This window comes from Cyrtonyx montezumae, unplaced genomic scaffold (genome assembly GCF_038088225.1).
Source record: "Cyrtonyx montezumae isolate F1298 unplaced genomic scaffold, pur_monq_1.0 scaffold_43, whole genome shotgun sequence".
NCBI lineage: Eukaryota > Metazoa > Chordata > Aves > Galliformes > Odontophoridae > Cyrtonyx > Cyrtonyx montezumae.
In genome coordinates this window covers 942,478-968,856 of record NW_027072049.1, presented here as the reverse complement: position 1 = coordinate 968,856, position 26,379 = coordinate 942,478, and the positions used below count along the sequence as shown (strand labels likewise).

Here is a 26,379-nt window from a genome sequence, read left to right as displayed (position 1 = left end):
CACAGAATGGGTTGAAAGGGACCTCAAAGATGATGTAGTTTCAACACCCTGCTGTGGGTAGGGTCACTAACTACTAGAGCAGGCTGCCCAGAGCCACATCCAGCCTTACCTTGAATGCCTCCAGGGATGGAGCATCCACAACCTCTGTGGGCAACCTGCTCTTCCCGCAGTCTGGGGCACGTGTGCTTTGTACAGATCCCAAAGCCATTTTCTCAGAGCAGGAATGGGAATTTTTACTGCGTTGCTCTCAGAGCAGCAGAAACCAAAGGAGTTCCCGTGCATTGCAAGGAGCTTGGAGCCCTCTGGCTGTTTGCTCACTTGGCAATGGGAACAAAGCACCAACATGGGGATGTGCTGCAGCTGCAGGGCTGCCACTGCTCCCAGAGTTACTGGAAGCTAAAAACAAGAGTAATGAGGGATGGAAGGACCATGGACACAGAGTTATGCCAGTGTCAAATCTAACTGCGACTGTCTGGAAATAAATAAAAGGTGGGACTGCCGGCCCTGGTGCCTCTTCTCATTGCTGACATCCTTATGTGGGCTTGCCAGGAAGAAGCACACCAGCTTCCCCCCTCAAAAGGCCTTTGAGCAGTGAGAAAGATGCCTGAACGCCACCACTGTGAGCGACTGCAGCCCCCGCTGCAGGGGGGTGACCCCAAAGCGAGCAAGGGGAAAACCCCCAGCGCTCAGAGACAGAGGGATGCTGAGGGAGCAAGCAGGGAGCAGAGCTCGGGCACCACACACAGCACAGCAGTGGGTGCGTGGGGCAGAGCTCCGGATCAGGACCGCATCACCGCTCAGCACCCGTACAGCACAGCGACACAGAGCACACACACAGCACACCCGAGGGCTGTGGAGGTCCTCCTCCTACCTCGCAGGTCCTGCTGCGCGCGGGCTCCGGCCACGCTCTGCCTGGGCATGCGGAGGGAGGTGCGCAGGGGGGTGTGCCGCTGCTCGTCCAGGTACGCCAGGTCCTCCAGGTGGGCCGAGCTGGTGGCTGCCGGAGAGAGCAGAGCCCATCTTAGCTCCTGTTTCCTTTTGCCAACGAAACATGCAGGTGTAAGTACAACGAGTCAACACAGCTGAGGTGAAGCAAGGCTGATTTCCCACAGCTAGGAAACAAGAAGCGTTTTGGTAAGGGTTTCTCGTGCCCTGGTGGTGTTTGCTCTGGGTTGCTCCCCTGTCCACGTTCACAAACAACAAAGACAAATGGAGACACTTGTACCTGATATCTCCCACTACAAAACTCAGTCAACTGCACACACACGGGGCTTTGACAGTCAGCATTTCCTACTGTGTAAAAGACAACTCAATAACGCACTGCAGTTTGGATATTAGGAAAAATGGAGCCCAAAGAGTGGTGATGCATTGGTGAAGGGCACCCAGGGACGTGGTGGGGTCACTGTCCCTAGAGGTGTGCAGGAAGGGTAGGCACTGAGAGACATGGTCAGTGGACTTGGTGGGGGTGGGCTGGGGTTGGGCTTGCAGATCTGAGAGGGCTTTTCCAGCCCTCACCATGATGGGATTTTATGCTGAACTCCATAATCCTTCAAGTCTGCAAGAGCTGCTTAGTTTGGATTTAAACATTTGGGTGCTCACGAAACTAGAATGTGTGGCAGAAAAAACTAAACCTTCAATAGATCACTAAAAACATGCAACTAAATGGGAAAAATGTTACCTGAACTGAAGAAGATAACTTTGCTGTTCCAAAGTCATTTCCTCACAGAATGTGAAGAGTTCTGTACAATATTGGATGGATTTATTGGCACCTGCCCACCCCTCACACACATGCTCACCCGTGCATCTTCCTAACAGCCCCATCCAGAACTCCCAGTGACCACGCAATGGTGCAATGCCTGCCCAGCACCCAGCTGCTCTGCACCATGCCTGCCTCCTCCTGCTGATGTGTCCATTGCAATGCTGTGGCATAAAGAAGGTCTCAAGAGGGAGTAAGTGAATGACAATGAAACCAAGTGCCTTTTATATTCTACTCACTACTATTTGCTCACATACCACGACAAGACTGCAAATTGAAATAATTAATCAAATGACTGCTTCAAAAACTGCTGGCAAAGCTGACTCCAATTCTTTGCTGTGAAATGAGTGAATATTTGGGCAGGGCTCTGCTCCCTCTGCTGAGTCCTTCCTCCTGTCCCACAGCACAGGATGCAACCACGTCACAACGTGAAAAGCAGAGAATTTCAGAGTGAAAAGGAGTGTTCCTTCCATCTGGCACTTAATGGACATGCACACACCTTTCCAAGACCTTGTGGCAGCCAAAAATTAGGTGAGACTGAGAGATCTCCAAGATAATCATTTCCAAGAGAGATGTCCTGCACTCAGCCCCCCTTCAGGCTCAATTAATTCTCTGGACTCTCATCAGGGATAACCAGAGACATTCAACGTCTGAGTAATTCCATTTCTTTATCCATCACCATTCAACGTAGCAACACTGACAGAAGCTCCTTGTTGCCAATTTATATAACAACTTAAACCCAACAATCATTTTCCCTCGAGTTATACATCAACATAAAAAAAACCAACTTGCATTCCTTTTGAAAATTCCCACTACTCCTTGAGCAGAGTACTGACGTTACAACACGATTATTACCCTTTTTTTTTTAACTGTAGTCTACACCTTCATATGGGCACACCATGAAAATCCTACCCATAACCACGCTGTGTGGCCATGAGATGGGAACTGCAATGCTCACACGGCACAGAGCTTCCTGGTAACCATACAGGATGCTCAGTGCCCAACTGTTCTTGGTACCAACAGATGCCGTGCTCGATGTGGGGCACCCAAACTGGACTGCACTCACAGATCAGTCTCACCTCTGTGCCAGGAAAGATCATGGAGCAGATCCTCCTGGAAGTGATGCTAAGGCAGGGAGCTGATAAGAGAACCAGTGTGGCTTCATCAAGGGCAAATCCTGCTTACCCAACCTAGTGGTCTTCTGTGATGGTGTCACTGCATCAATGGACAAGGGAAGAGCCACTAATCTCATCTATCTGGACTTCAGTAAGGCCTCTGACACAGTACCCCACAACTTCTCCAAACAAGGAAGACGGATTTGATGGGTGAACTGTTTGATGGATGAAGAACTGGCCGCAGGATTGAGTCCAAAGAGCAGTGGTCAACGGCCCCATGTTTGGATGGAGATCTGTGATGACAGTGTCCCCCCAGGGGTCACAGTGCTGGGCCCGTTACTTTTTCATATCTTCATCAGTGACATTGACAGTGGAGTCGAGCACACCCTCAGCAGTCTGCTGATGACAGCAAGCAGTGGGGTGTGGTGACACCACAGAGGGATGCGATGCCATTCAAACGGACCTAAACAGTGGGCCTAGGTGAACCTCATGAGGTTCAACAAAGTCAAGTGCAAAGTCTTGCACCTGGGTCAAGGAAACCCCCACTTACCAATACAAACTGGGGGATGACAGGATTGAGAGCAGCCCTGACAAAAAAGACCTGTGGGTCTGGACCAACCTGATCAAGCTGTGGTGTCCCTGTGCACTGCGGGGAGTTGGGCTAGATTGGCCCTCAGAGGTCCCTCCCAACTTTTAGGATTCCATACTTCTGATTCCAACTTTTGTGATGGGAGCTGCTCCCACCACCACCTCCTGCTCCCACCAGCAGCACTGCCACGGCCAGCACTGTCACAGAGAATCCCTGCAGTGTCCCCATTCATCAACTGAGATTTATCTTTCCCATTTAGAACTGAGGAATAATTATAAAGAGGCCTCCAGCCAATCTTTCTGCTGAGAATACGCTGCAGTACTTCAGAAATAATACAAGATCTATTACCTTATAAAATATACTATGAAACTCATGAAAGCTTCCCCTCAATTGTGAGGTTTATTCTGTGCACCAAGATAGCACAACCACAGATAAAACACATGGGAGGAACAAGTCCGTCCTCGAAAATGTTATCTGTGTGCTGCTGCTGCAATCCTTCCAAGGTCTCAGTGAACTCCCAATACTGAACAGGAGGCCCTGGTGCTGAGCTGCTGTGCAGCAGCCAAGCACGTGGGCTCAGTTTGCTTGTGGCAGAACGCACTGCTGCAAGGTGAGATCTTCCCCATGCACCCCAGTTCAGCATATTAACTAATATGCTTCAGATTTAATGACATCATTTGAACACCTCTGCTGTGTCTCCCTCTTTGGTACGATTTGTATGAGTGGTTTTCTCTACCTCAGGGCTTGGCCATCCCCAAGAGAAAAAGAAAGAGAACAGTTCCTGCTGCTCTGCAGAACAGTGTGGGGCTGGAAGAAAGCAAACCCACTGCCACAAAGGGAATCAGTGCTTCCCTTCCCCAAATGCAGCATGGCTCCTTGAACATCACACTTCCTTCTGTGCCTGGCTGGCATCAAATCTCCTTCCCTTTGGGCAAAGCAGAACACATTCTTACACAGCTCCCGTGCTGCTCCCGCTTGGGGCCATCGCTGGGTCCATCTCTGCATTTGTGCTCATCCAAAGGCCTGAATGCCCCAGCCCTGCTGCCAAGTGACTTCTGCTGATGGCTGTGAGACATGCTGGAAGAATGCACGATGGATTCCTGCTTGCATTTGCCCAGGATGGGGTAGGAAGAAAGTAAAAACCACTACAGCTTTCAGTTTCCGGGAACAATAAAAGAGTACAACTGCAAAGCCAATGCATTCACATGGCTCCAAGCTGCAAAACTGAACTTTAAAGAACTGCTGGATGACCTGGGATTACTTTTATAGGTGTTTTTCTTGGATCCAACCTCTGGACGCTTACAGCTCTGGTTTCCAGCAGCAAAACAGAGCGTGCTCCGTCTCCACACAGCTCAAAAGCAAAGACCACTTCACAGAACAGGGAATGATACAGGGAATTATAACCACCTCTGCTGCAATCACCAGGAATCACCCAACCAGCTCTGTGTCCACTTCTTTGCTCCTTTCCATTTCCTTCTTTTATTTTCTCTTCTTGGCTTTGTGGTTGGGGTTTCAATTAGAACTGGTGAAGACTCAATTACACTTTGTAAAATGCCATGCAGCTCAGGAAATTGGTGTTAGCATTGTCAGAATGAATGAACATTCTTTGCACTGCGAAGCCCACACTCTGGAGAGGTGATGAGACCTCATGCCCCCCCCCAAAAATGCCCCCTGTGTCACTGACGTGGGGAGAAAGAGAATTCCCTTAACCTCTTTATTTCCAGTGGCAGTGCACTGCAGCTGCTTCTATGCAGCTTAGAGGATGGAGTTCTACATTTCCTGGGCTTTGCTGTGGCAATATCCAAAGCTAAGAGGAATGCATCCAGGGAAGAGCTTCCCTTGTAAAGGAGATGGTGAGGAAAGTACAGAAGTAGTATAAACTAGAAAATAGCAGAGGGAACAAAACCAGCCTTGGAATTTCAGAGAGATGAGCAAAAAGAGGATGGAGGGATTTCAGGTCCAGCAACCCACGAGAGGAGAGAGCAAGAGACAAATGCTAACTCAGTGAGGAGCTCTTCGCTAAGGGAATAAAAAATACCTTTCTACACCAAACAAAGACAGCAGAGCTGAGCCCTCCTGGCTGCAGAGCTGCCCTGTGCTTCTCTCCCCCCGGACCCATGAGAGAGAAAGTGCTCCCACTATTCCCACAACAGTAATCCACAATACAGTAAGCCACGAATCCCAGTGAACTACCAAGCACTCCACCACACTGCACAGCCCACTCTGGCATTCCAAGGTTCTCCTGTGGTCTTTCAAGAGAAGTGTTCCCAACAAATTGCTTTTAATGGTTTCAGAAGGTGTTTTATGCCAGGCTGGATCAATATGCGTTGGAAGAACAGCTCCAGTCCGTGGGCTGGAGGTGACTGAAGGGATGAGCTGCATGGCATGGATCGTTAGTCTGGTGTAAAAACGAACAGCCTGGTGCCATTCTGGAGGCTATGCAAGGACAAACACATCACAAAGCCACAAGGTGTGAGTGGTGCCATGCACTGAGTCCCTAGAACAGATTGTTTGTGTGTAAACAGACTGCTGGCACTCACATTCAGCAGCATTACAAAACAAACCAAAAAAGAGCCAAGAACAGTGTGTGTTAGCAAAGGTGTGCTTAGCTGCAGGTGTGGAATACTGCTAAAAGACAGCACAGCCAAGTGCCCTGCTCCATGCTCACCAACCAACCCGTGCCTCGAGATGAACATCTGGAGGGTTAATTTCCAGTCCAGTGAGCACACTGAGCTGGTTCAGCAGCTGGCTGCAAAGTGTGCAACGCTGGTGCAAGGAGGTGGCTTGCAGGCAGGATGCCTTGCAGATAGGCTGCAGCCAACCATGCAGCTCTGAGCTGGGTTCCCTCTCCCGTCACTGATGCACTCCTGTAATAGCTAGAGAACGTAACACTGCAGTGCATGAACTTGTAGGAAAAAAACACCTGACCACTACATGATCAAAAGGTTCATCCAAGCCTCGCGTTCTTTTCCATCATTATTCCCACTCCTCTTTATCCTGAAATATGGGTGTTAGCTGAATATTACAAAGAGCACAAAAACACGGAAGGAACGGGTGATCCCCAACTCTGCTGGATGAGATCCTCTGAAAATGAGTCGCACTGTGCAAGTCAATCCCTCCCAGAGGCAATCCAGACAACACAATGTGTTACCACGTGCAGTAAAGCAGCCTCTGACTGCTCCTATGACTGTGTTAGTGAGGGTTCACCTACAAGAAGTGAACCCCAAACCTTTGTGATGTGGCTCTGCAGCTGGAGTTCCCACTTTCTTTTTCTGTCACTTCTTTCCATGCTGAAGTCCCAGGCTTTTAGCCTCTCAGCTGTAAGTGTGTGGCAGATGTTGCACCACCACACTCTGTATTTCAGCATCGGCGATGAACTCACGACACTGCTTTTGGGCCTCTGATTATCCGGAGTGGGATTAAAGAAGCCATGTAATCCAGTTATGCAATGCAGCCTGGGTGCAGAAGTACTGCTGCTTTAACAGACTCTATCCCAGTCCAGATTCTGGACTACATATGGACCAAGGCCATACCTTCCCATGTGTCTACAGAGACAGACATGCAGACATCATCACACGATCTTTGCAGGATCGGAAGGGACCCATAAGGATCACCCATGTGCAAGCCCAGAGAAGTCACCCAGCAAGAAAAAAACATACAGCAGCAATGCAAGAAAGAATAATTTCAAGCAAGAAGCTTTTCAGTAAAGCTCTAGCATTCCTAATCCTCCCTCTCGCTGCTGTTCTGGTACCAACTTGAGGGCTGACCTCAGCATATCGGTCACCACACTGTTTAAGAACCTTTCCAACAGTGTACCCGAAATGAAATGGAGTTTTGAAGCTATGCCAAAACAAAAGAAGTGGCCAATCTCAGATGCTGCTACAGTGGAAGCAGTGCATGCAGACGTGTGTGCTAATGCACCCAGGGTAAAGCCCCACTGAGAGAGGCAGGGCCCAAGGTAACTTTTCATTAGGCATTTTTATCCTAATCGGTTTCACTATGAGGCCCTGAGGATCAGCAGGGAACCCCGGGCACTTGGCTTTTCCCCTTGGAAGACAAGAAGTGGCAGATGTGGAATCCATCTCAGGTTATGTATTGTAAGACAGGAGAAAATACTTCTTACTTTTCAGATCTCCTTGCCAATAATCTCACCGTTGTACAGCTTTGTAAAAATGACATCGCAGACAGCCAGAACAACCACTGAACAACAGGAACAGCTCTCCCCACCAGAGTTTCCAATTAGAAGTACTGAGGCACGTGGGAAGAACGGTTTTTGTCCCACTAAACGATGATGACTACAGACAGGAGACGAGGAGCACACGACAAGGGCTGTGTTACGTAAGGGCTGCACCTCCAACTACAATCCAACCTGAAGGCAAAACCGTCGTGCTCTTACCTGCGACTGAGTTGGGCCGTGGCATGAGGTACAGCGGGATGGACTGCACTGACTGGGACAGCACTGTCTCCAGGTTCCTCTCTGGGATCTTGTTCAGGCTGTAGGTGGAGGCCGTCATGTTCTCATCCACGCGGTACAGGCACGAGTCCATGCTGGACTTCTGGGACTGCCAAGGCTTCAGGTTGCCACCCGAGCCCAGCTCCTTGCTGCTTTCCCCTCCATACTTCGTGCGCTCCACATTTTCGGAGTAGCTCGTCAAAGTGGCTTAAAGGAAGGAATCACAAACAAAATGAGCACGGGAGGAAGAAGTGCTTGCACACATACTGCTGCGCACGGCGCTGCGCAACGCAGCCGAAAAACGGCGCTCATCACATATTCCGCATCCACGTAAATCAGAGATGAAATTGCATTTAATGACACTGTTTCTGCTCACTACTTCTGCAAGAGCGTTCAGGTCCATACTGCTCAAAGCCATTTGTAATTACAGAGAGTATTAAAAATGATGTGCAGTGCTGCGTTCGAGCACACAACCCCTGAAACAATTAAGGACGATCCATTATCAGCGCTGCTCGTAGCTTTTAATTTGCATCACAGCCACCACCTTTCCAGACGGCGCTCTCAGACATACACAACCTTACAAAACATGATTTATAAAGACTGTCTGACAACGAGATGCTGCACAGACAGAACCCCCACCTGCCTCCCACCAACAACCCCTCCTCTGGGTGAGTTCAGCTCAGAACCTGAACACAGAGATCCGATCTGTGCTGGGTTTGGGATGCTTTATGTGCAGCCCATCCTTTTCCCCTTGCACTGCCCTTGCACGGAGCAGGGTTGCTGATATATTAACACATAACTCACAAGCATGTGGATTGCACTGCTATTCAAAATCCTGACATTCAGCTTCATCCCGACTCTTCCTAAGCCCCGGGTGTGTGCGTAGGTAGACTTGCAAATATTTATCTCATAAATCCCCTGAAATGCGTCACTTACACTTAACCCATGGTAAATGCCAAGCCAAGGCCAAACTCTCTGCTAATTTCTGTCCCTGGGCACAGCCACATAGATCTGCAGCCTCATGTTGGTGATGGACATCCCACCACCGTCCCTCTCAGAGCATGGGATGCACTCCTTCATTACTGCCCACCCCACACTGAGCTTTACAATGATACAACCACTTCTGTGTAAAACCACCAACTCATCATCCAAAAACAGTAAGACCTAAAAGAAACGTCTGCTCTGCATCCATCCCAATGGAGTTGGTGAAGATTTTGACCTCCACCTTTTCTCCCTTTTTCTCTCAGGGCATCGTGCTTGCCGTCCATACAGTCCACTGATGCCCGCATACCCCATCAGTGCCCCAAAATTCATCTCTTTGCAACACATTCTGAGATCTGAAACCAACACATGCAGCTGATGAGAACTGCATCTGCTCGTTGGCATTCAGACATCCACTTCTGTCAGGTAAACACACTGACACTTCAATGGGAGAAGCCAAGATAAAACCAAGACAGATGCTTACAGGTTTCTTTGGCTGCCAACACTGATAAGTACATTTTCAACCACAAAACCTCTGTTGGAACAGCCCGGGCTGCAGTGCTGGGCATGCTATGTCCCACTGACAGAACGTTCATTTCAGAATCCTCAGCCTATTGCTCATTAACCTTAGCAGAGAAAGGTCAGCAGCCAAGATCTCCAACACACCAAACTGAGGGTAAAAGCCAAAATAACTATGGGTCAAAGTAAGCTTTCTCTAAATGAAGTGGGAAAAAATAACAAACCCTGCTAGTCCCCTTTCTAATTGTCAATTTGTGTCTGTTCTAAATATAATTTTCACCGTTCTACACTGGGGCTGTGTGAAGTGCAAACTCTTCATTGAGTCAGATGTTCAGGAGTGCTCCCCGGGGATGAATTCACACCCCGAGCCGCCCTGGATGGCACAAATGCCTCTGTGCAGCCTGGAAGCCATTGCTCTGTGGACTTGATGAGTTATTTTAAAGCAAAATAATTCTGATTTGATTTGGAAGGTCGAAGTGTGAGCCAGCACACAAAGCTCAACCCCCAGGAGAGGGAACAGCAGCACAACCCTAAGAGCTGAGCTCGTCCTGGGCACAGAAATCAGCACTGTGCAGTTGGGAAGTTCCCACCATCAGCACCAACCACGGCTCAGAGGGCAAAAGTCTGCAATGTTCACATACAATTACCCACACTTCCTGGGTGGGGAAAACCTCATTTCATTTCCAGACATTGCCATGGGTGTATACGTGTGTATGTGGACACTAATAAAATACCCACACACCCACCTATGAACCACAGCTGTGAAACAGCTCCATCTCTTCCTGCTGAGCCACTCCGAATCCCTTTCTGAGCCAACGATGATTGGAGGGCTCTCACTTCATCTCCTCATGCCATGAAAGACCCCATGAGGTCCAAAACCCTCGAGGCTCTGCCCCCAACTGACTGTCGCCTTTCTTACCTCTTTTCTCAAGCAAAATACGACTTCTAAGAGTTACAACTTAAGAGTTTTGTTTCCTTATCACACTGTTGTGCTCCACCATAACCTTGAGAAATGAAGCACAGCTTCCAGACTTTTGTTGACTCTTGCACAGCTCTGCACCAGCACAGATCGTTGCAGAGTACGACTGGGGCTGATCCTCTGAGATTTCATGGCTCTGTGATTCATGACTGTGACACAAGCAGCGACAGCCCATGAAAATGAGCCTTAATGACAAAGAATCCCATCAGTCCACAATCCTGCACTGCACTGAATGGTGCCAGTGCCAAAGGGGCTGCAGAAGCACCCATAGGAACCCCATACTTGAGGTCCTTGTGCCTTTAGGGTGCAAATCAGAGTACTGCCCGGTGACAGTGGCTGTCACATTGATGGAGATGACAGGAAACTTTTCTTCTATGCAAAGGTGATATATGAAACCAATAGCACTTCTGACATTGCTGCAAAATCTCTTAGGGGTCACATCTTTAAACAGAGGGACACAAAACCAGATCACAGAATCACAGAACTGACGGGGTTGGAAGGGACCTCTACAGATATCTAGACCTGGGTAAGATAAACTGATGACCTCAGAAACATCAGAGCAAACTGCTTGGAGCAATTTGCTGAGAGCAGATCTCTTTGGCCTGAGCCTTTCTCAGGTGATACTCCCTCACTGGGATATGGGACGTGCTGGAGTGCAGCTGGGAAAGGCTGCAGGGCTGTGCACAGAGAACAGCACTCTCCAAAAAGAGTGATGCAACCAGTGCTGCACTTTGCTATGAAATATCACATATTTACAGGAAATTAACGTCATTTCTCCTGTAGCTGCAAGCTGGTCTGCACCCCAGAGCATGTAAGCTTCAGGTGCATGTGTCTCCAGTTACACACACAAAGGGATTTTTGCCATCCCATCCAATCCTCCTCGAGGCAGAGATCATGCCTGGAAAATGTCAATGTTTCTGCTCATGCTGCAGATTGAACAGTAGGAAAAAGCAGTCTTCTATGGCTGTCACTTAATGATGAACAGTGGTTACGATATTAATTATAGGTAGAGATTTAGGATAAACCTCAAGAAGGAAATAGGGATTTTGTTGCATTAAAAAAATAACTGAGTTCAAGACCTGAACTCAAAATTAACTGTGGAGAACTTTAGAATGTGGCCCTCCAGAGTCACAGGAACAGGTCATGCAGATCAGCATCCAGATGGGTCTGGAATACCCACAGAAGGAGACTCCACCAACTCCATAATAGGGATATACAGAAATCTAAGATAAAACCTGTTGTGTCATGTTGGAGATGTCCATGGTAAGAGGAAGGAGTGCACATGGAGTGAGCAGGGCTGAAGGGCTCAAAGCTGCAGCTCAAACCCCAGCCCTCCCTCTCTTACCTTCTCTTACAACAGTGGTCTCACATAGAGGGGAAAAACCAAGCACTGCTTTAAGTCATATCACCAATCCTATTAAAAACAGAGATTAAACAGGTAAACCTAATTCTGTTTCAAGCCTGAAGCTGCCATAAATCACAAGGAGCACACAAAGCTCTCGGAACATAATGAAAAATACCTCGGCGGTAGCATCATGCTGACCCCGTATTCTTTCAGCTCTAAATCTGAATTCCCTGACAAGCAGGATGAGGAGCAGCAGGAATGCCTGTGAGGCAGAGGGGGCTCAGAGCTGCGTGGAGCAGAAATGCAGGAGAGCAGCAGCACTGCACACAGCCCCCTGCAAACTGTGTGCTCCTGAGGCACGACAGAGCAGCTCACCTCCAGCTCCTCACCACGGGCTCCTGTTGGGGGAAACATGATGGTGAGTGTTTTTAAGCACAGCAAACACCAAAGAGATCTGTTAGAAAGGTTCCAAATCTCACCTACAGGTGACAATTCTGATCTTCCAAAGCACAATACATGTTAAAAAAGGAAACGTGCCCCAAAATGCAATTATCTGAATGCATCCCTGTTATAAAACCACACAAGTAGGATGGTTGGACTGTGTGATCTTAGAGCTCTTTCCCAATCTTGGACATAATTCTGTAATTCTAAAGACAGCTGAAGGAGAAAACCTCTGTGACAGGAATGCACCACACAATGGCAGATGAGGTGCTCTCTCAGGTTCCTAATGGCCTTGAAAGTGGCTTTAAAATTGTAAGATTTAAACAAGATAGCAAAAAGGAGGCACGTGGAGGGGGAGCATGCTTGGGGAGGGGGGTTATTCATACACCAAGTTACTTGGCTGGGGCAGGGGGGTTGGAATGGGAGGATCCTTGAGGTCTCTTCCAACCCATTTTATGATTCTATACGTGGTTTTAAGTTAATGGGAACATTCAGGCCATTGCTGGGCTTCTCTTCACAACCACAAAGGTTAAGCTCTTGCTGCTCTTAAAATAAGAGTGGAGAGCCCCACCTGATCTCAGGCCATCAGAAGCCAATGCTTCCAAGCCCTCTGTCCCACTATCCTAACTAACACTGTGGGAGCTGGCAGCACTGAATTCCCCTCTAGATGTCTTCTGATCAGTGCTTTCAGTTTCTTTCTTCCAATAATTCCTCAATTCCTTTCAACCCTTCACGCCATGTTCTCCCTCTACCAGCCTGAGCCGTAAACCAAACAGATTTCAGTAACACATCTTCTGTGCCACATCCATTTTTCCCCAGAACCACAGCACACACCTCTCCCATCCCATTAGGTACCCAAGTATCTAACAAGGCCCATCTGAGCAGCCAACCCAGCCCCTGGTGCCCTGGAGATGTAACCCAGGAAGGCAGCCATGACATTCCATGACACAGTTACTGTTTGGGTTTCTCACCTGTCACACTCAGAATGAACCACGCCATGAGTGCCAACGTTTCCTTCCTTTTGCACTGTTTGTCCTATTTGAGGAAATGGAGCCACAATGGGATCGGGATCCAGGAATGGTACCTATGGTACTCAATGCTGCTGAGATGCAGCGCTCCCACTGTGCAGCCCCACAGATGAGATGTCTGATAAATCACCTCTCCTTCCCCCTCCCGTCCTGTCACCCCACCGCTGCAAGATGCAAATGCCTTAGTGAGCACAGCTCAGCAATATCTGACATTTTCAGGGCGCTCCTCCTCTGGGGAACGAGCCCAGATAGGCAGACTGAAAAATCCTTATTCATTATTAACCAAACGCTTCATAATACTGATGAGAATGTCAGAACATGAACTCAGCAGCTATAGGATCGCAACAGTATCTGAACCTGAGTGAAATTCATCTCAGGGGGACCTCTGAGCTGCTCTCTGCTCCCTTCTCCAAACACAGATTTCTAAAGAAGCCCATCTTGGTTTCCTGCCAGCAGCATCTCTTCAGCTCAGCATGCAGCCCAGACGAATTTATTCACAAACCCATTTTTTACCCACAGATACACATATCTGTAGGAAGCAGTGACAGCTCAGAAGTCAATCTTCATTGTAAAATGCACAAAACCTACGGGAAGCCAACTGGTGTGCATGGGACGAGACCCACCTACACCTCTGCTGCAGTAGGACCTACCCAGCTCACAGCCCTTGCTTTAAGCTGCTTCAGCATCATAAGCATCTCCTTGCTCCAAATGGTCCACCCAGAACGCACTGCAGAGCAGCACAGAACTTCAGGTGAAGGAAGAGTACGGCCCCATTCTGCAAAGGGCTCACCTGCAGCACTGCCAATGTCACTTCTTCAGGAAAACCCGACGTGGAGAAGCAGCTGCTCCCTTAATACCCCTGAGAGACTGCTGCTACACGACACCAAGTGCAGCTCAGGCACCTGGGTGAGCTTTATGTGCTGGCAAGAAGTGTTTCCTGCTTTATGCACGGCCTTGCATGCCAATGCTGGAGATGTCCTGTGCATCCCACTGCAGCCACGCTTCAGAAGCACAGCACCCAGCAGTGCTTGGTCCCGTGGAGGAGTGCAGGATCTGTGAGCACTTTTCTTTCCAGTAGCAGATTCTGAACATCAGCAGTTGGCTGTGTCTGTACTGTGAGAGCCAATAACTCTGGGAAGCTCTTAGAGGTTAAAGCCAGGTCAGTGCTCTCAGCAGCCACTCCGCTGCACAGAAAGGATTTAGCAGCTCCAGGAGGAGGCTGACTGGCTCCAGGCTCCTCTCAGCTCCCTCATCCCCCCCCTTTTCCTTGTTCTGCAACCAAACATGTACATTTTATGACAGCTTTCAGTGGCAGCTATAACAGATGCAGCAGATAACCCCCAAACACCAGCCCTTCCTTCAGCTGCAGTGCCACTCGTCACCGCCCATCACTCCACACTTCTAACCCGAGGCTGAGCTTCCAAGAGGAAGAAAGCCCAACAGTTTCACAACAGCTTTCCCCTATAACATCATTCTGGGGTGTTCCCTGCTCTGGAGCTGCATGCAGTGAAGGGCTTTGGGTTGGTTTGGATACCCCCAGAATGGCAGCTGGTGAAAGCTGAGGCTCTGTTACAGCATCACTCACACCAGAAGAGTTGGTGTGAATTTGGTGACCTGTGCGTAGCATTTTTGGTATCCTTTGCACATCAAAATGAACTTCCCTTCCCTAGAAGGGACCAAAATGTTTAGAACAGTCTGCTCTAACCCGCACAATGTGACTGCTCAGAACCAAACAGCCACTGTGCCACAAGGATTACAGACAGGGCACATTTATTCTCAAATTCCAATTCTCTTAACAGGTGACATACACAGGGACAGGAACAACCCCACGGGGACAAGGCAGCAGAGGATCCTGACTGCTTAAATTTGCTCTTTGCATTTGCATAATGAGATCCCTGCAGCACTGCATCACCATGAACATGGGACAGGTCAGAGCTGCATGCTATGGAGGTACACAGGTGGTGGCAGTGACATCAGCATGAGGGAGACCACGACGTGGGAATCACACAACACCTCTGGAAATGTTTGCTCCTTTTCTACACCAATGCAGCATGCAGCACTTAGAGATGGAAATCTCCAATGGATTTGCACTTCCAAGTGTCATCACGGCCGTGTGTGTCAGCACAGTCCTCTTCACCCCCAAACATGAGCAAGGGAGCACAGCACACTTCACCCCCAAACATGAGCAAGGGAAAAGCACCGAGGAGCTCTGCATCCAATAAAGGAGGAATGCAGCAGAGGGAAACCTGATCCCTGATCCTCCAGAAACAAAGGAGCTGGTGCTGCTCTAAAAGGGAGAGTGTTGCACGTGAGGACCATTTCCCTGATCCATCCTGCAGCAAAAATAATTCTGGGGCAAAAATAATTCTGGGGAACTGCTGTCATGCAGAGGATGTCTTTCAGACCCAGGGCACAGCAGCTCACATCCAAACAGTGCAACTGTGGCACAAACGTGCATCCATCCCTCTGCTCACACTGCCCTGTGCCTTGCAGAGGACAGCAGAAAGACCTGGCTGCAAAATTCCTGTTTCTTTTGCGACTGGAGATGACTGTCTCTCTGTTGTGTGTTACAGCTGCACAGCTTCTATTGAAGGGCAGAATGAGACGGTGCTGAAAATGTTATTGTCAAAGGGAAGGGGGGTGAGGGAGGGAGGAAGAGGCTCTTGTTTGCCTCTGAGTGCTAACACAAGAAGCAGGAAGCATTGCTTTCTGAAAGCCTTGCACACTGGCTTCCTCTGCTCTGCATCAAGGTACTTTTATGTGGCTTTTCCATCTGGGATACATCACTACCACCTTGGGATGAGCCACCTTCTTTTACTTTCCACTTTTTCCACGGGGAAAAAAGTAGAAGCTCTTGAAAGAAATATGCCCGTGCAAGGAGTGAACAACATTGCATTTTGGCTTTAAGAACTGACTACAGAATAGGATGGGAGGGATGACTGAGCCAACAGCTCCAGCATCTCATCCCTGCAGTGGCATGCTGACACTCCCAGCCTCAAAGGAGTGCCACCAGGGCCACCTGCACCTCCTGTGCCCCCCACATGGGCAGATGGCACAGCCACCCTCCATGGCAGCCATTCCCTGTGGCACTGCAGAGCACCAGAAGCCACCAGCCTGCTCTGCTGTGCAGCTCCCAGTGGCTCATGGGTTTGAGTTTTAACATCACACAGACAGAAGTGCTGCTCTACAGCACAGAGCAGCTGAACTGAGCCCAGGCTTCCCCATCAGCCAAGCAAAATATTAATCACCAGCACAATCAGCTTCTCCAAATGAACAACTTTCCTCTCTATTTCTATCAATACTACGTGACCCACTGGCAAAGGGAAGTCGTCTTAGCTGGAGAAATACCCAACACAAACAGAGGGAAGGCCAACCACATGAGGACCATCCTGCCCAACACTTCTCTCCCACTGCACCTTCAGACCTGCACAGCACACATTAATTCATGCGGGTTATTTTCTCAAGACCCTCCACAGCAGCAATGGGAAAGGAGCTGGAGACCAGGGAGAACCTGAAGGTATTCTCATTTGCCCTCTACAATTAGGAGTTCAATAGTGCTATGTTAGAAGCTGCAAATAAGAACACTTTTTCCCATTACCTCCTCCTCACTGAATAGTTCTACCGAAGATCTGACATTATTTGATCTACGAAGATCTCCATGGAAGGGATCTCCATGTATTCTCTTCAATGTAAAAAGAGTGGGTAGGGACTGAACAGCAGAGTGGAAGGAAAATGCTGAAGAAAGTAGAAGGTTCTTATATCATCTAGGGGAGCAGGGCAGGATGGCAGCCCCTGCCTGGCACTGTCCACCCCAGCTGACTTACAGGACCTGGAAGTTCACCCCTCTCTAAATCAGGTCTGCTCAGACAGCAGGAGGGACACGAGGCCGAACAAAGGGAAAACTCGTTGGGAGAAATAACCTCATTAGAATGAAAGGAGACAGGAAAACATTGGGAAGAAAGATTGCAGTAAGCAAATGTGTGAAGCAGGGAACGAGGGACGAAGATGGGAGGAAAGACAGAGAACAAACATCCACACTCTTTGTCTTTACCACTTAAAACACTGCCCAAAACTTTGCACCAAACCATTTCCACTTCACCACCCTCATCCACCACGGCTCCCAGCAGCTCCACAGCAGTTTATCCAGAGAAGCATTCACTTCAACAACGTGAGCACCTCCCACTCACCACCAAAGATGCACAGGCTGCTCAAACAAAGCTCTCTGCATGCACAGCGACCGGCTCAGCACCAGGGGACACGCGGAGCAGGAGGGCCCAGGCCCTGCTCACCTATGATGCCGCTGTCCCTGCTCTCCAGCGTGGAGGTGGGGCTGGTGACGGCCCCATAGCTGCAGTCCTTGGGGGGGACGTTGGTGCTGACGGGTGGCAGCGTGGAGCAGGGGCTGCTGGCAGGGGGTGAGGCCGTGCTGCTGGTCAGTGTGGAGCAGGGGCTGATGCGCTGCGTCACGGCCGAGCTCTGCGAAGAGGGAACGTGCAGGAAGCGGTCAGAAAAGGAAAGGTTCCCCTGTGATGTTATGGAAGAGAGTGAGCACGCGGCGAAGTCTAAGTGGTGATCTCGGCATGAGGTCACCTTTACTAACAGCAAGACAAATCAAACTCAGGAAATCCTGCCAAGACCTCTGTGCCATTTACATCTGCTCAGAAATCCCAGCGGGACTGCAATTTTCCTTTTGCCTTGTAAATGTTTCCTCTGCTCAGGAAAACCAACAGCGGCCTCACAGCTCTGCTCAGAGGGACCCCAACTCCCTCATCTGGGCAGAGCCAGCCCTGGACACGCTGCCTTCCCCATAACAGGTTTCCCAAAGCATGGGAGGGTGACACTCCATGGACAAAACATAAGCAGAAATGCAGCAGCAAGCCCTCTGTTATTCTGCAAAAAACCCTAAGAATCTGCATGCAAAAAAAGCCCTGAGAGTTTATAGATGCAATGCTATGCACTGAGATGAGTTTATTCAGAGAACAGAATCTCCATTGGGTGCCACTGTGCTGCAAACATGGCTGTGGGACACGCTGGCAATGGGGGGAGCCCATCCTGCCCAAATGCTTTTGCTGTTGCAAAGCGGTACCACTTCCAAGGAGGGAGCAGTTGAGGTTAAACTGCCTATTTGGAATTTCCTTCCTTGAGATTTCTTGTATTCTGGGTGAATGCTTTCCTAAATATCACAGAGATTTGCATTCCCTTATTCAGATCGTTTGAACCCAGAGTGCCTGCAGACAGCGCTGTGCTCGCATGTCACAAATCACATCTGACTTCTGCTGCGTTCCTTCCTTTGCACTGCTCTATACTTGAAACTCAAAAATCATCCAGGATGGACTCCTGTAATCAGAATACACAGTCAGAAGGCAGAACCCCACGTGTAGAGTGGGAAGCAAGCTACCTTAACCAAGGGATCCCAGGGCAGGCTGCCAAGCTCCGTGCTCAGAGCCCCATGGGGTCTCTGTGGGGTGGCAGCCCCAAAGCAGCACAGCCCCAGCTCAGCACTCAGTGAGCTGTCAGAGTGCACAGCACTGCTGCAGCTCTGAGCTATGCATGGCAAGGCTCTTCTGTGCCTTTGTCTCAACTGTTGTACCGAAATCCCTGCTGAAGCTCATCCCGGGGCAGCAAAACAATCCGCCAACCTTAAAACACTGAAAAATCACATTTTGAAGCAAATTAAAGTTCAGTGCCAGGACGGCCGATAGCATCGCTGTTTGATGAAATGCCAGAGGTGATGTGACTCCTTTTATTCGTGGCACTATCAGTGCAGCTCCACAGGACCGAGCTCCTTGCAGAAGGAAGCAGCTCCGTAACGCCGCCATCGCTCGGCGGTGACTGATGTTTTATTTCTGTATCAGTATAAAAGAACCTTCCCCTGCACTCACTTTAAACACACATTCCCACTGACAGAACATTCTGTATTAATACTGTTGCTGCTGTTTCATCTGTCACATCCTCACTAAGCTTCAAAGAATTAAACTCTTCTGTCACAGCACCACTGTCCTTTGTGCCTCTCTGGTTCAAAAACGGTTCCCCCAAAAAGTCAGAAAAAAAGGATTAATTCTTTGGCATTTGTGACCTCTCATTAAGCAAAGAGTGATTAAGTGACCGTCCACCCAGCATGCCATTGCACAGCAATCTGCATTAGGGGCTGTATCCTTGGGTGAATTCAGAACAAGGCAGCTGGGTGGGAACGAGCACCTCTGCTCCTCATCTGCACTTCTGCTCAGCGTTGATGCGATTGCAAATAATTACTTTCTTGCTTCAGAAGGCAAAGCAGGCTCAGAGAAAGGAGCAGCAGCCAAGTCCCCAGCTCTATACAAAGAGCATTCTTCACCCGGGCCGTGGAAATTAATGCATTAAAACGTGGAGAACTGCACTCGTTTTTAAATTCGAGTGTGAACTAGCAGGCAAAGCCTCAATCAGATTTTAATTCATCGACAATTAATGGAAGCATTAATCTTTGTAAATCCCGTGAATGTCTTCCTGCACCATTTTCAGCACTGCTTTCAGCAGGGGAGCTGAGGGAACCAATCTGGGAAGCAGAGCCCAAGAGGATCTCCACCCACAGAGCCCCACACCCACAAAGAAAAGAATTAATGTGCTCATGAAGCAACCACCCTCTCTTTATCTTCATCAGTGCATGAATGGCACTCAAGGGCCTCGTGAGTAGGAGAAGGAAGACCCAAACCCATCGATTGTGCCTACAGGTGGGACTGAGGGAGCCCAACTGCCCACCAGGAGCCCTTGGGGCAGCAGTGGCTGTTGTCCCAACCCCTTCTAGGGGCACTCTGTGACAGAGCACCATGGGCACCAACAAGGCCACATGGGCACCAACAAGGCCACATGGATACAGTGCCATCTTTCTGGCTGCTGTTTCTTACCAACTCTTTTTAGAGAAGTCAGCACTGTAAATCTGGTCCCTGGAATTGCACTGTGTTGGTATCTAAAGCAGTGCAGAATCCTGCAGAGTCATGCAATGACTGCTGAAAGAAGAGCGAGCTACAGCTGAGCTTCTGAGTTTCACATTGCTCTGTTACCTGCTGGCTCGTACTGTCAGTTTAAAACAAAGTATTTAAAACCAATCGAAGAATGTCTCTGAGCTTCATCCTCCTTTCATCAGCACTGATGGCAGTGGGCACAGCCCTGGGCTGAGCAGGGGAAGAAAACCAAGCAGGTTCTGCCAGCCCTACACTGCAGCTAAAACCCCCAACCTTGTGCTCTTTCACTTTTCAGCAGACAGAGAGGATGGAGCAAGTTCAGTCACAACAGTTTGCATTCTATACCTGTTTTCAAGCATGGAATTCTCATGTTAGGCCAACAAGAGGAAAATCAGTGACCATCTGTAAAATCATGCTACTACCATCTACCTGTCCTACTGGAGAGATACCCAGCCCTGGTGCAACAGTGCTAAAATGCTTTTGAAATACTGCACGTGAGAAGGACAGATCATTTTGATAGCTGTACTCTGATTAGAAACACTGCCCACTCCCACACTCACAGGAGCTGTCACACAGCAGCAACTGATCCCTGGAATGCACAGCAATGATTCATTGCTGAATGAGGAGATATAACCTTCTACCTCACAGCAATCATTTCATCATTAAGTGACACTCAGCTGCCATGTAATTAGGAAATAACCACCATCTCTCATCCTGCATTCTGATCAGAACCAAGAAAACCACTGAGCACCTTCCAGTGTTGGAATGGAGCTTAGAAAGAGGAGCAGAGAGACTTGTTATAGAGCCAGAGAGCAATGGGACAAGGGGTGAATGGCCTTAAACTAAAAGAGGGGAAATTTCAGTCAGATCCAAGGGGAAAATTTGTTACCCAGAGGCAGTGAGGCCATGGCATTGCTCAGAGCAGTGAGTGCCCCATTGCTGGAGGTGTTCACAGCCACAGATGGGTTCTGGGCAGCCTGAGCTGGGGGGCAGCCAGCCCATAGCAGGGAGAGGGGCTGGGGGCTGTAAGGTCCTTTCCAACCCAACCACGCCATGGTTTTGCTCGAATGGGAAGGAGAGCAGAGGACACAACGTACCTGGTTCTCATCCTGCACCTCCATGCTGTACTGGGGCCCTGGCTGTACCTCTGTCACTTTCTCCCCCAGGAGGAAGCCCAGGCGAGTCATGAGTGTATTTGCTGCCTCATCTACGGATGGAGGGGGTCCCAGCTCCTGCTCAGCGTCACCTGAGGAGGGAGAGAAACAAAGAGGTGAACTGCTGACCTTGGCTATATCGCTCAGTGTATTTACCAACAGAACACAGCTGACTTTCCACGCTGCAATCTCTGTATCCAGGATTTCAGGTTGCACACATCATTCAAGTCTGTGTTAGTGCTATTGGACGGTCGTTAATTTCAGGTTATTCGTTCCTCCAGCTGTGAATGGATGTTTACTCTTACTCTGGTTGTTATTTCCGCTCTCTCTGCTCGTTATATTCTCAGCACCTCAGGTGGAAGCAATGCATTCACCTCCTTTTCCCTGCCACACCAACAGGAAACCCATCTGGGATGCAAGATTTCCCGGACGTGGTGAATTCAAGCCTACACATGTCAGCTTCTGCCGCTCCCAAAGCTCTACACGAGATGCTCAGCAGCAAAGCTGCACTTCTCAGGGGTTGTTAACAAAAAAAGAGGACAAAAAAATCACGAGCATCATTCGCTGTCCTCTGCTGCTTCTGGCATGCTCAGGATTACACGGGAAGCGGAGAGGTGTAGTACAGTCGAAGCCTGAAGGTCAACCTCTTTCCACCTCACACCGATGCAATGCTGCGCTTGGCGCAGTTGTAGGATACTAATTAGGATCTGCAATTACTCGACAGTTAATTATTCATCTGATCATGTACAATCTGGAAAAGAGCCCGTCTCCTTTCCCGCATCCTGGCTCAGGGCTGCTGCAGCTCTCAGCCTGGAGCTTTAAATAGAGCTCTCTGATAACTGTAACTGAACACCACCGACCAGGGGATAAGGGATGCATACAAGCCATTGGAAAATGCAAGCCAGCTGCTCCCAGAAACTCCCATCCAGCTCCCAGTGCACGCCTCCCAGGAGCTCACAGCATCTTACTGGTGCTTCGCCCACACTGCTGCCCCTGGGGCACCTCCATGCAACAAAGTCAGTGCTCATGAGCACCACTGGCTTTGGGAGCACTGCTCACACGGCCGCTTCAGCACGGGGAAAGTGGATTATGGAGCGTGAGAATAGATGCTGTCATCTAAGTCACCGAATCCCAATTGTACCGCTTTAAACCGCGCCGATGTGAATAGGACGGATTTAAGACAGAGACAAATTTAGATGGATGGCCCAATTTTCCTGAGCTGCTGACCACCCACGTTCAGGCTGTGGGCATTTACCATCTCAGGGTGTCAAATTCGGAACAGATAACATTTACGTAAAAAGAGAAATACACGGACTTTGATTTCCAAGGTTATTTCTGCTTTTTAAAAGCAGACTTTTATAATTTATCCTAGATCTCTGTACTGGCCTAAAATTAGCAGACAGCCGACTGTGCAGTCTGTCACATGTGACGTCTGCAGTGATGCATGGGGAGAAGCACTCCATAGAGGATCCTGCAGCCGAGCCACAGCTTACCCCTTCAGGGCTGGGTGTAACCCTGCCCACACCGACCCTACAATAGCTCCCAGGGGCACAAAACTGCTGCTTGTCTCAAAAATGAAATTCTGAGCTCAGCCCAGGTTATAGAATCACGCAGGTTGGAAAAGACCTCTGAGACCTGAGTCCTACAGGTCCAACCCCACCCCACTGTGCCCATAACTGTGTCCCTCAGTGCCACACCTCCACAGTCCTGAACACCTCCAGGCACTCCCCTGACCCCTGGGCAGACCATGCCAACACTCGACCACTCTCTGAAGAAGAAATTGTTCCTAATACCCAACCTAAGCCTCCCCGGTGTAACTGCAGGTCACTGCCTCCCGTCCTATTGCTGTTAATGGGAGCAGAGACTGACCCCACCACACTACAATCTCCTGTGGGGAGTGGTAAGGTGTCCTCTGATCCTCCCCTTCTTCACAGAGAATGATCCCAGTTCCCCCTGCTGCCCTCCAGCTGTGCTCCAGCCCCTGCCCAGTTCCCTCCCCTTCATGGCACAGGATGGTGCAGCAGCATGGGCAGGCGAGAGCTGCCTGGCAGGGCTGCAGCCTTAATCCTTTGCTCACAGCACAGGGCATGAACACAGAGAGTATCTGAGAGCCTCAAAACATCCACTGTTTTATTACAACGGTGACTGCGAAGTGCACAGAGCTCCGAGTTTAAGCAAAGCACCCCTGGACTGGACTGCTCCACCTTTCAGGTTTTGGTCTTGACTGAGTGTCAAAGAGGAGAGCGAGCAGCTCCAAGAGGGGATCTGAAAGCTGTCCTGGAGCGCTCAGCACTATGACTTTTTAGTTAGTAAAACATCTTAAGTCCGTGTCTCAGAACGTGGCACTCACCCAGCTGGGATCTGCTGTGGTTCACCTTAGAAGCAGTGCTCCGAACCTGGAGCAGCACTTCAGGTGCTGAAGTGAAACACAGCACAGATTTACCAATGTGCGCTGCCCGCCCAAGGACTTCAATCACAGATACAGCCCACGGAGCACACACACACACTGCAGGGAACTGCTCACTTCCCATAACATACATAACAATCCGTTATTAACAGCCTCAGCTCCAGGAGAGGCAATTTGTCCGAGCAGCACACACGTTGTTTTGAGGAAGAAAAATGCATGCATGCTGCCTCACTTTGTGCTGCCAAAACAAATGAACCTGAAAATAAGACATTCTGATTTAAATCAGAAAGCAGAGGAGCCCTGGCCGAAAGGCCTCTTGCAAGAGGCAATCCCATTTCTGAAGGACAGCCCTTCATCTTCAGGACAGAGAGCTGCTGCATTACACAACAGAAGGAAATAAAAGCTCCTGCACTGACATGAGAGGGTCTGTGCAAAAACTGAGAACATTACAAGCTGAGCACACTGACCAAATCTACTCCTACCATCCTCTTTCCTTTCCAAGAACTGGACCCATTCAGTTATACCCGATTACTTCAGCAATTCACCCCAGAATTACCTTAGGGCTGTTGGGAGCAATTTTATGGATCCCAACAACTTGTCTATGTGCACCCTGGGTACTGTGAAGGGTTTGACTCCAGTGCCTCTGGACCAGCACTATGATGGTCTCCTGGTTGCAAAAAAAAACCTGTATGTGTAACAAAATCAGAAGTTTTAGCTCAATTCCAGAGCAGGCTGCCAGGACAGGTCACCATGCTCAGCACTGTGCCCAGCCTCACTCAGGAGCCGGGTTCAAAGAAAAAGAGAATTTTCTTAATCCCCCAGAAGTAATTTGCAGCTCTTCTGCTTCGTACAGCACCTAGCTCGGGTTGTCCCACCTGGGTCAAAATGGTTTTGGGTGGAGTTGGGTTTGTGGGTACTGAGCCATGAGCTGGAGCTGGGTTCGTAGGTACTGAGCCACAAGTTGGGTTTGTAGGCAGAGCCATGAGTTGGAGTTGGATTCGTAGGTACTGAGCCATGACACAGAGTTGGGTTTGTAGGTATGGAGCCATGAGATGGAGGTTGAGCCATGACACAGAGTTGGGTTTGTAGGTATGGAGCCATGAGATGGAGGTTGAGCCACGAGCTGGAGCTGGGTTCGTAGGCACTGAGCCACAGGTTGGACTTAATCCTTGTGGGTCCCTTTCAAGTTGAGATGTTCTCTGCTTCTGTGAGTGATGTTGCAGTGACCCTTTGCTGGGAAAATAACCAGGGATCACCAGGAGAAGGGCTCCAGGCAAAAGCAGGGGCACTGGAGCTTGCTTCTCGTCAGAACAGTTTTGCTTTCCTTTCTCCAGGAGGAATTCATAGATTTCATAATATTTCCTTGAAAAAAATCCAATCTATAATTTCCTAAGCACAGTATATTAGTTTTGCTCTTTTCAGTAAAGCATTCCAAACGTCTGGTTTTGAACATTATCATTGTAAAATACTGTTTCTCTTCAATCCTTTCAATTCCTATAATGAAATCTGCCACATATTTCAGCTGCAATTGCTTTAAACAGAATGAGATTTCTTTATGACATATTTTGAAGTTCTGTGACTTGTTGGATAGCTACCATTGCCTAATCTTCCAGATCCGTGGCACCCCCGTGACAAACCAACCATGTGCCTTTACTCCACAGAACATTTTTACTGTAATGGTTATATACTCTCACTTCCAAAAACAGACTCTGAACGGAACTGAAATTACATCTGAAACCAATTCCAGTGAGTGCCGAACTGCACGGAGCGGGTTAGCAGTTTGCTCAGTGGCAACCACCCTGGAATTTGCCTGAACACAAAACTGATTTGTCTGAAAAACTGGCAATTCTTAAACGAGCAAGGAGAGAAAGGAGCAGCTGTGTGCAAAGAGTGAGCACCTCCACAGTGCCAGAATAAACGGGGCCGTATATGATTTTGATCTTCAATTACGTAACTGTAGGGTTTTATCCAAAGATGTCCCTCTCTACATGTGACCTGAATCCATCCCATTATTATGTACATCTGCTTTAAATTATTCTGGATATACTCGAGCTATATTTGGAAAATGCCCTTGACCATTTCTGCACATTCCCCTCACCTCGGAATTAACGGGACGGCTTTTTCTTTACTCTCCCTCACATCAAGAAGAGAAAACTTATCCAGTCAGGGATGAAGGCTACATCCGATGCACTGCTCTGTCATCAGCCCCATCAAACCACGCTGCTCCTAAGCTGTAACCTCGAGCTGCTGCAAATGCTGAGGGTGAACACCGTGGAGCTCCAGCAGCGGCTCCAGGGTCGGCTGTGTGCTGCTTTATCCGGGTGCTTCTCTAACAAACAGCTCTTCTCCTTCCCTGCAAGACCAGCTCCAAACCTCACCTGAGTTTCACAGGCATTGGCTCTATGAAGAAATTCAAGAGAAATTCACCTTTGTAGCACAAACCAAAGCTGTTTCCCTGCAGTCCTTCCTGCTGCCTCTGCCTTGGGCTGCCAGAAGGAAGTTACTTATTAGTCAGGAACCAGACTGAGCCACAAACAGGCAGCAAAAGCAATGTCAACACTACTAGAAAACCTAATCCAACGTATGTCACATTCAGGGTTTGAAAAAGCCCTCCGCACTCATATCTGGGGATGGATTTTCTTGGTTTTGCCCTCCCGTTTATGTGCTAAAGAGA

At 49.0% G+C, this 26,379-nt stretch overlaps 1 protein-coding gene across 2 annotated transcripts in view; it reads right to left on the bottom strand.

Annotated features, from left to right (window-relative positions):
- The window catches only part of TANC2 (tetratricopeptide repeat, ankyrin repeat and coiled-coil containing 2), a 121,813-nt gene that overhangs the window by 57,461 nt on the left and 37,973 nt on the right, over positions 1-26,379 (bottom strand). For both annotated transcript variants that reach the window (XM_065747224.1, XM_065747225.1), the window contains exons 5-8: positions 21,242-21,390; positions 17,496-17,682; positions 7,857-8,120; positions 872-997 (exon numbers count right to left, since the gene is read on the bottom strand). In XM_065747224.1, the coding sequence (XP_065603296.1) occupies positions 872-997; positions 7,857-8,120; positions 17,496-17,682; positions 21,242-21,390 (726 nt within the window). The remainder of the gene's footprint in view (positions 1-871; positions 998-7,856; positions 8,121-17,495; positions 17,683-21,241; positions 21,391-26,379) is intronic.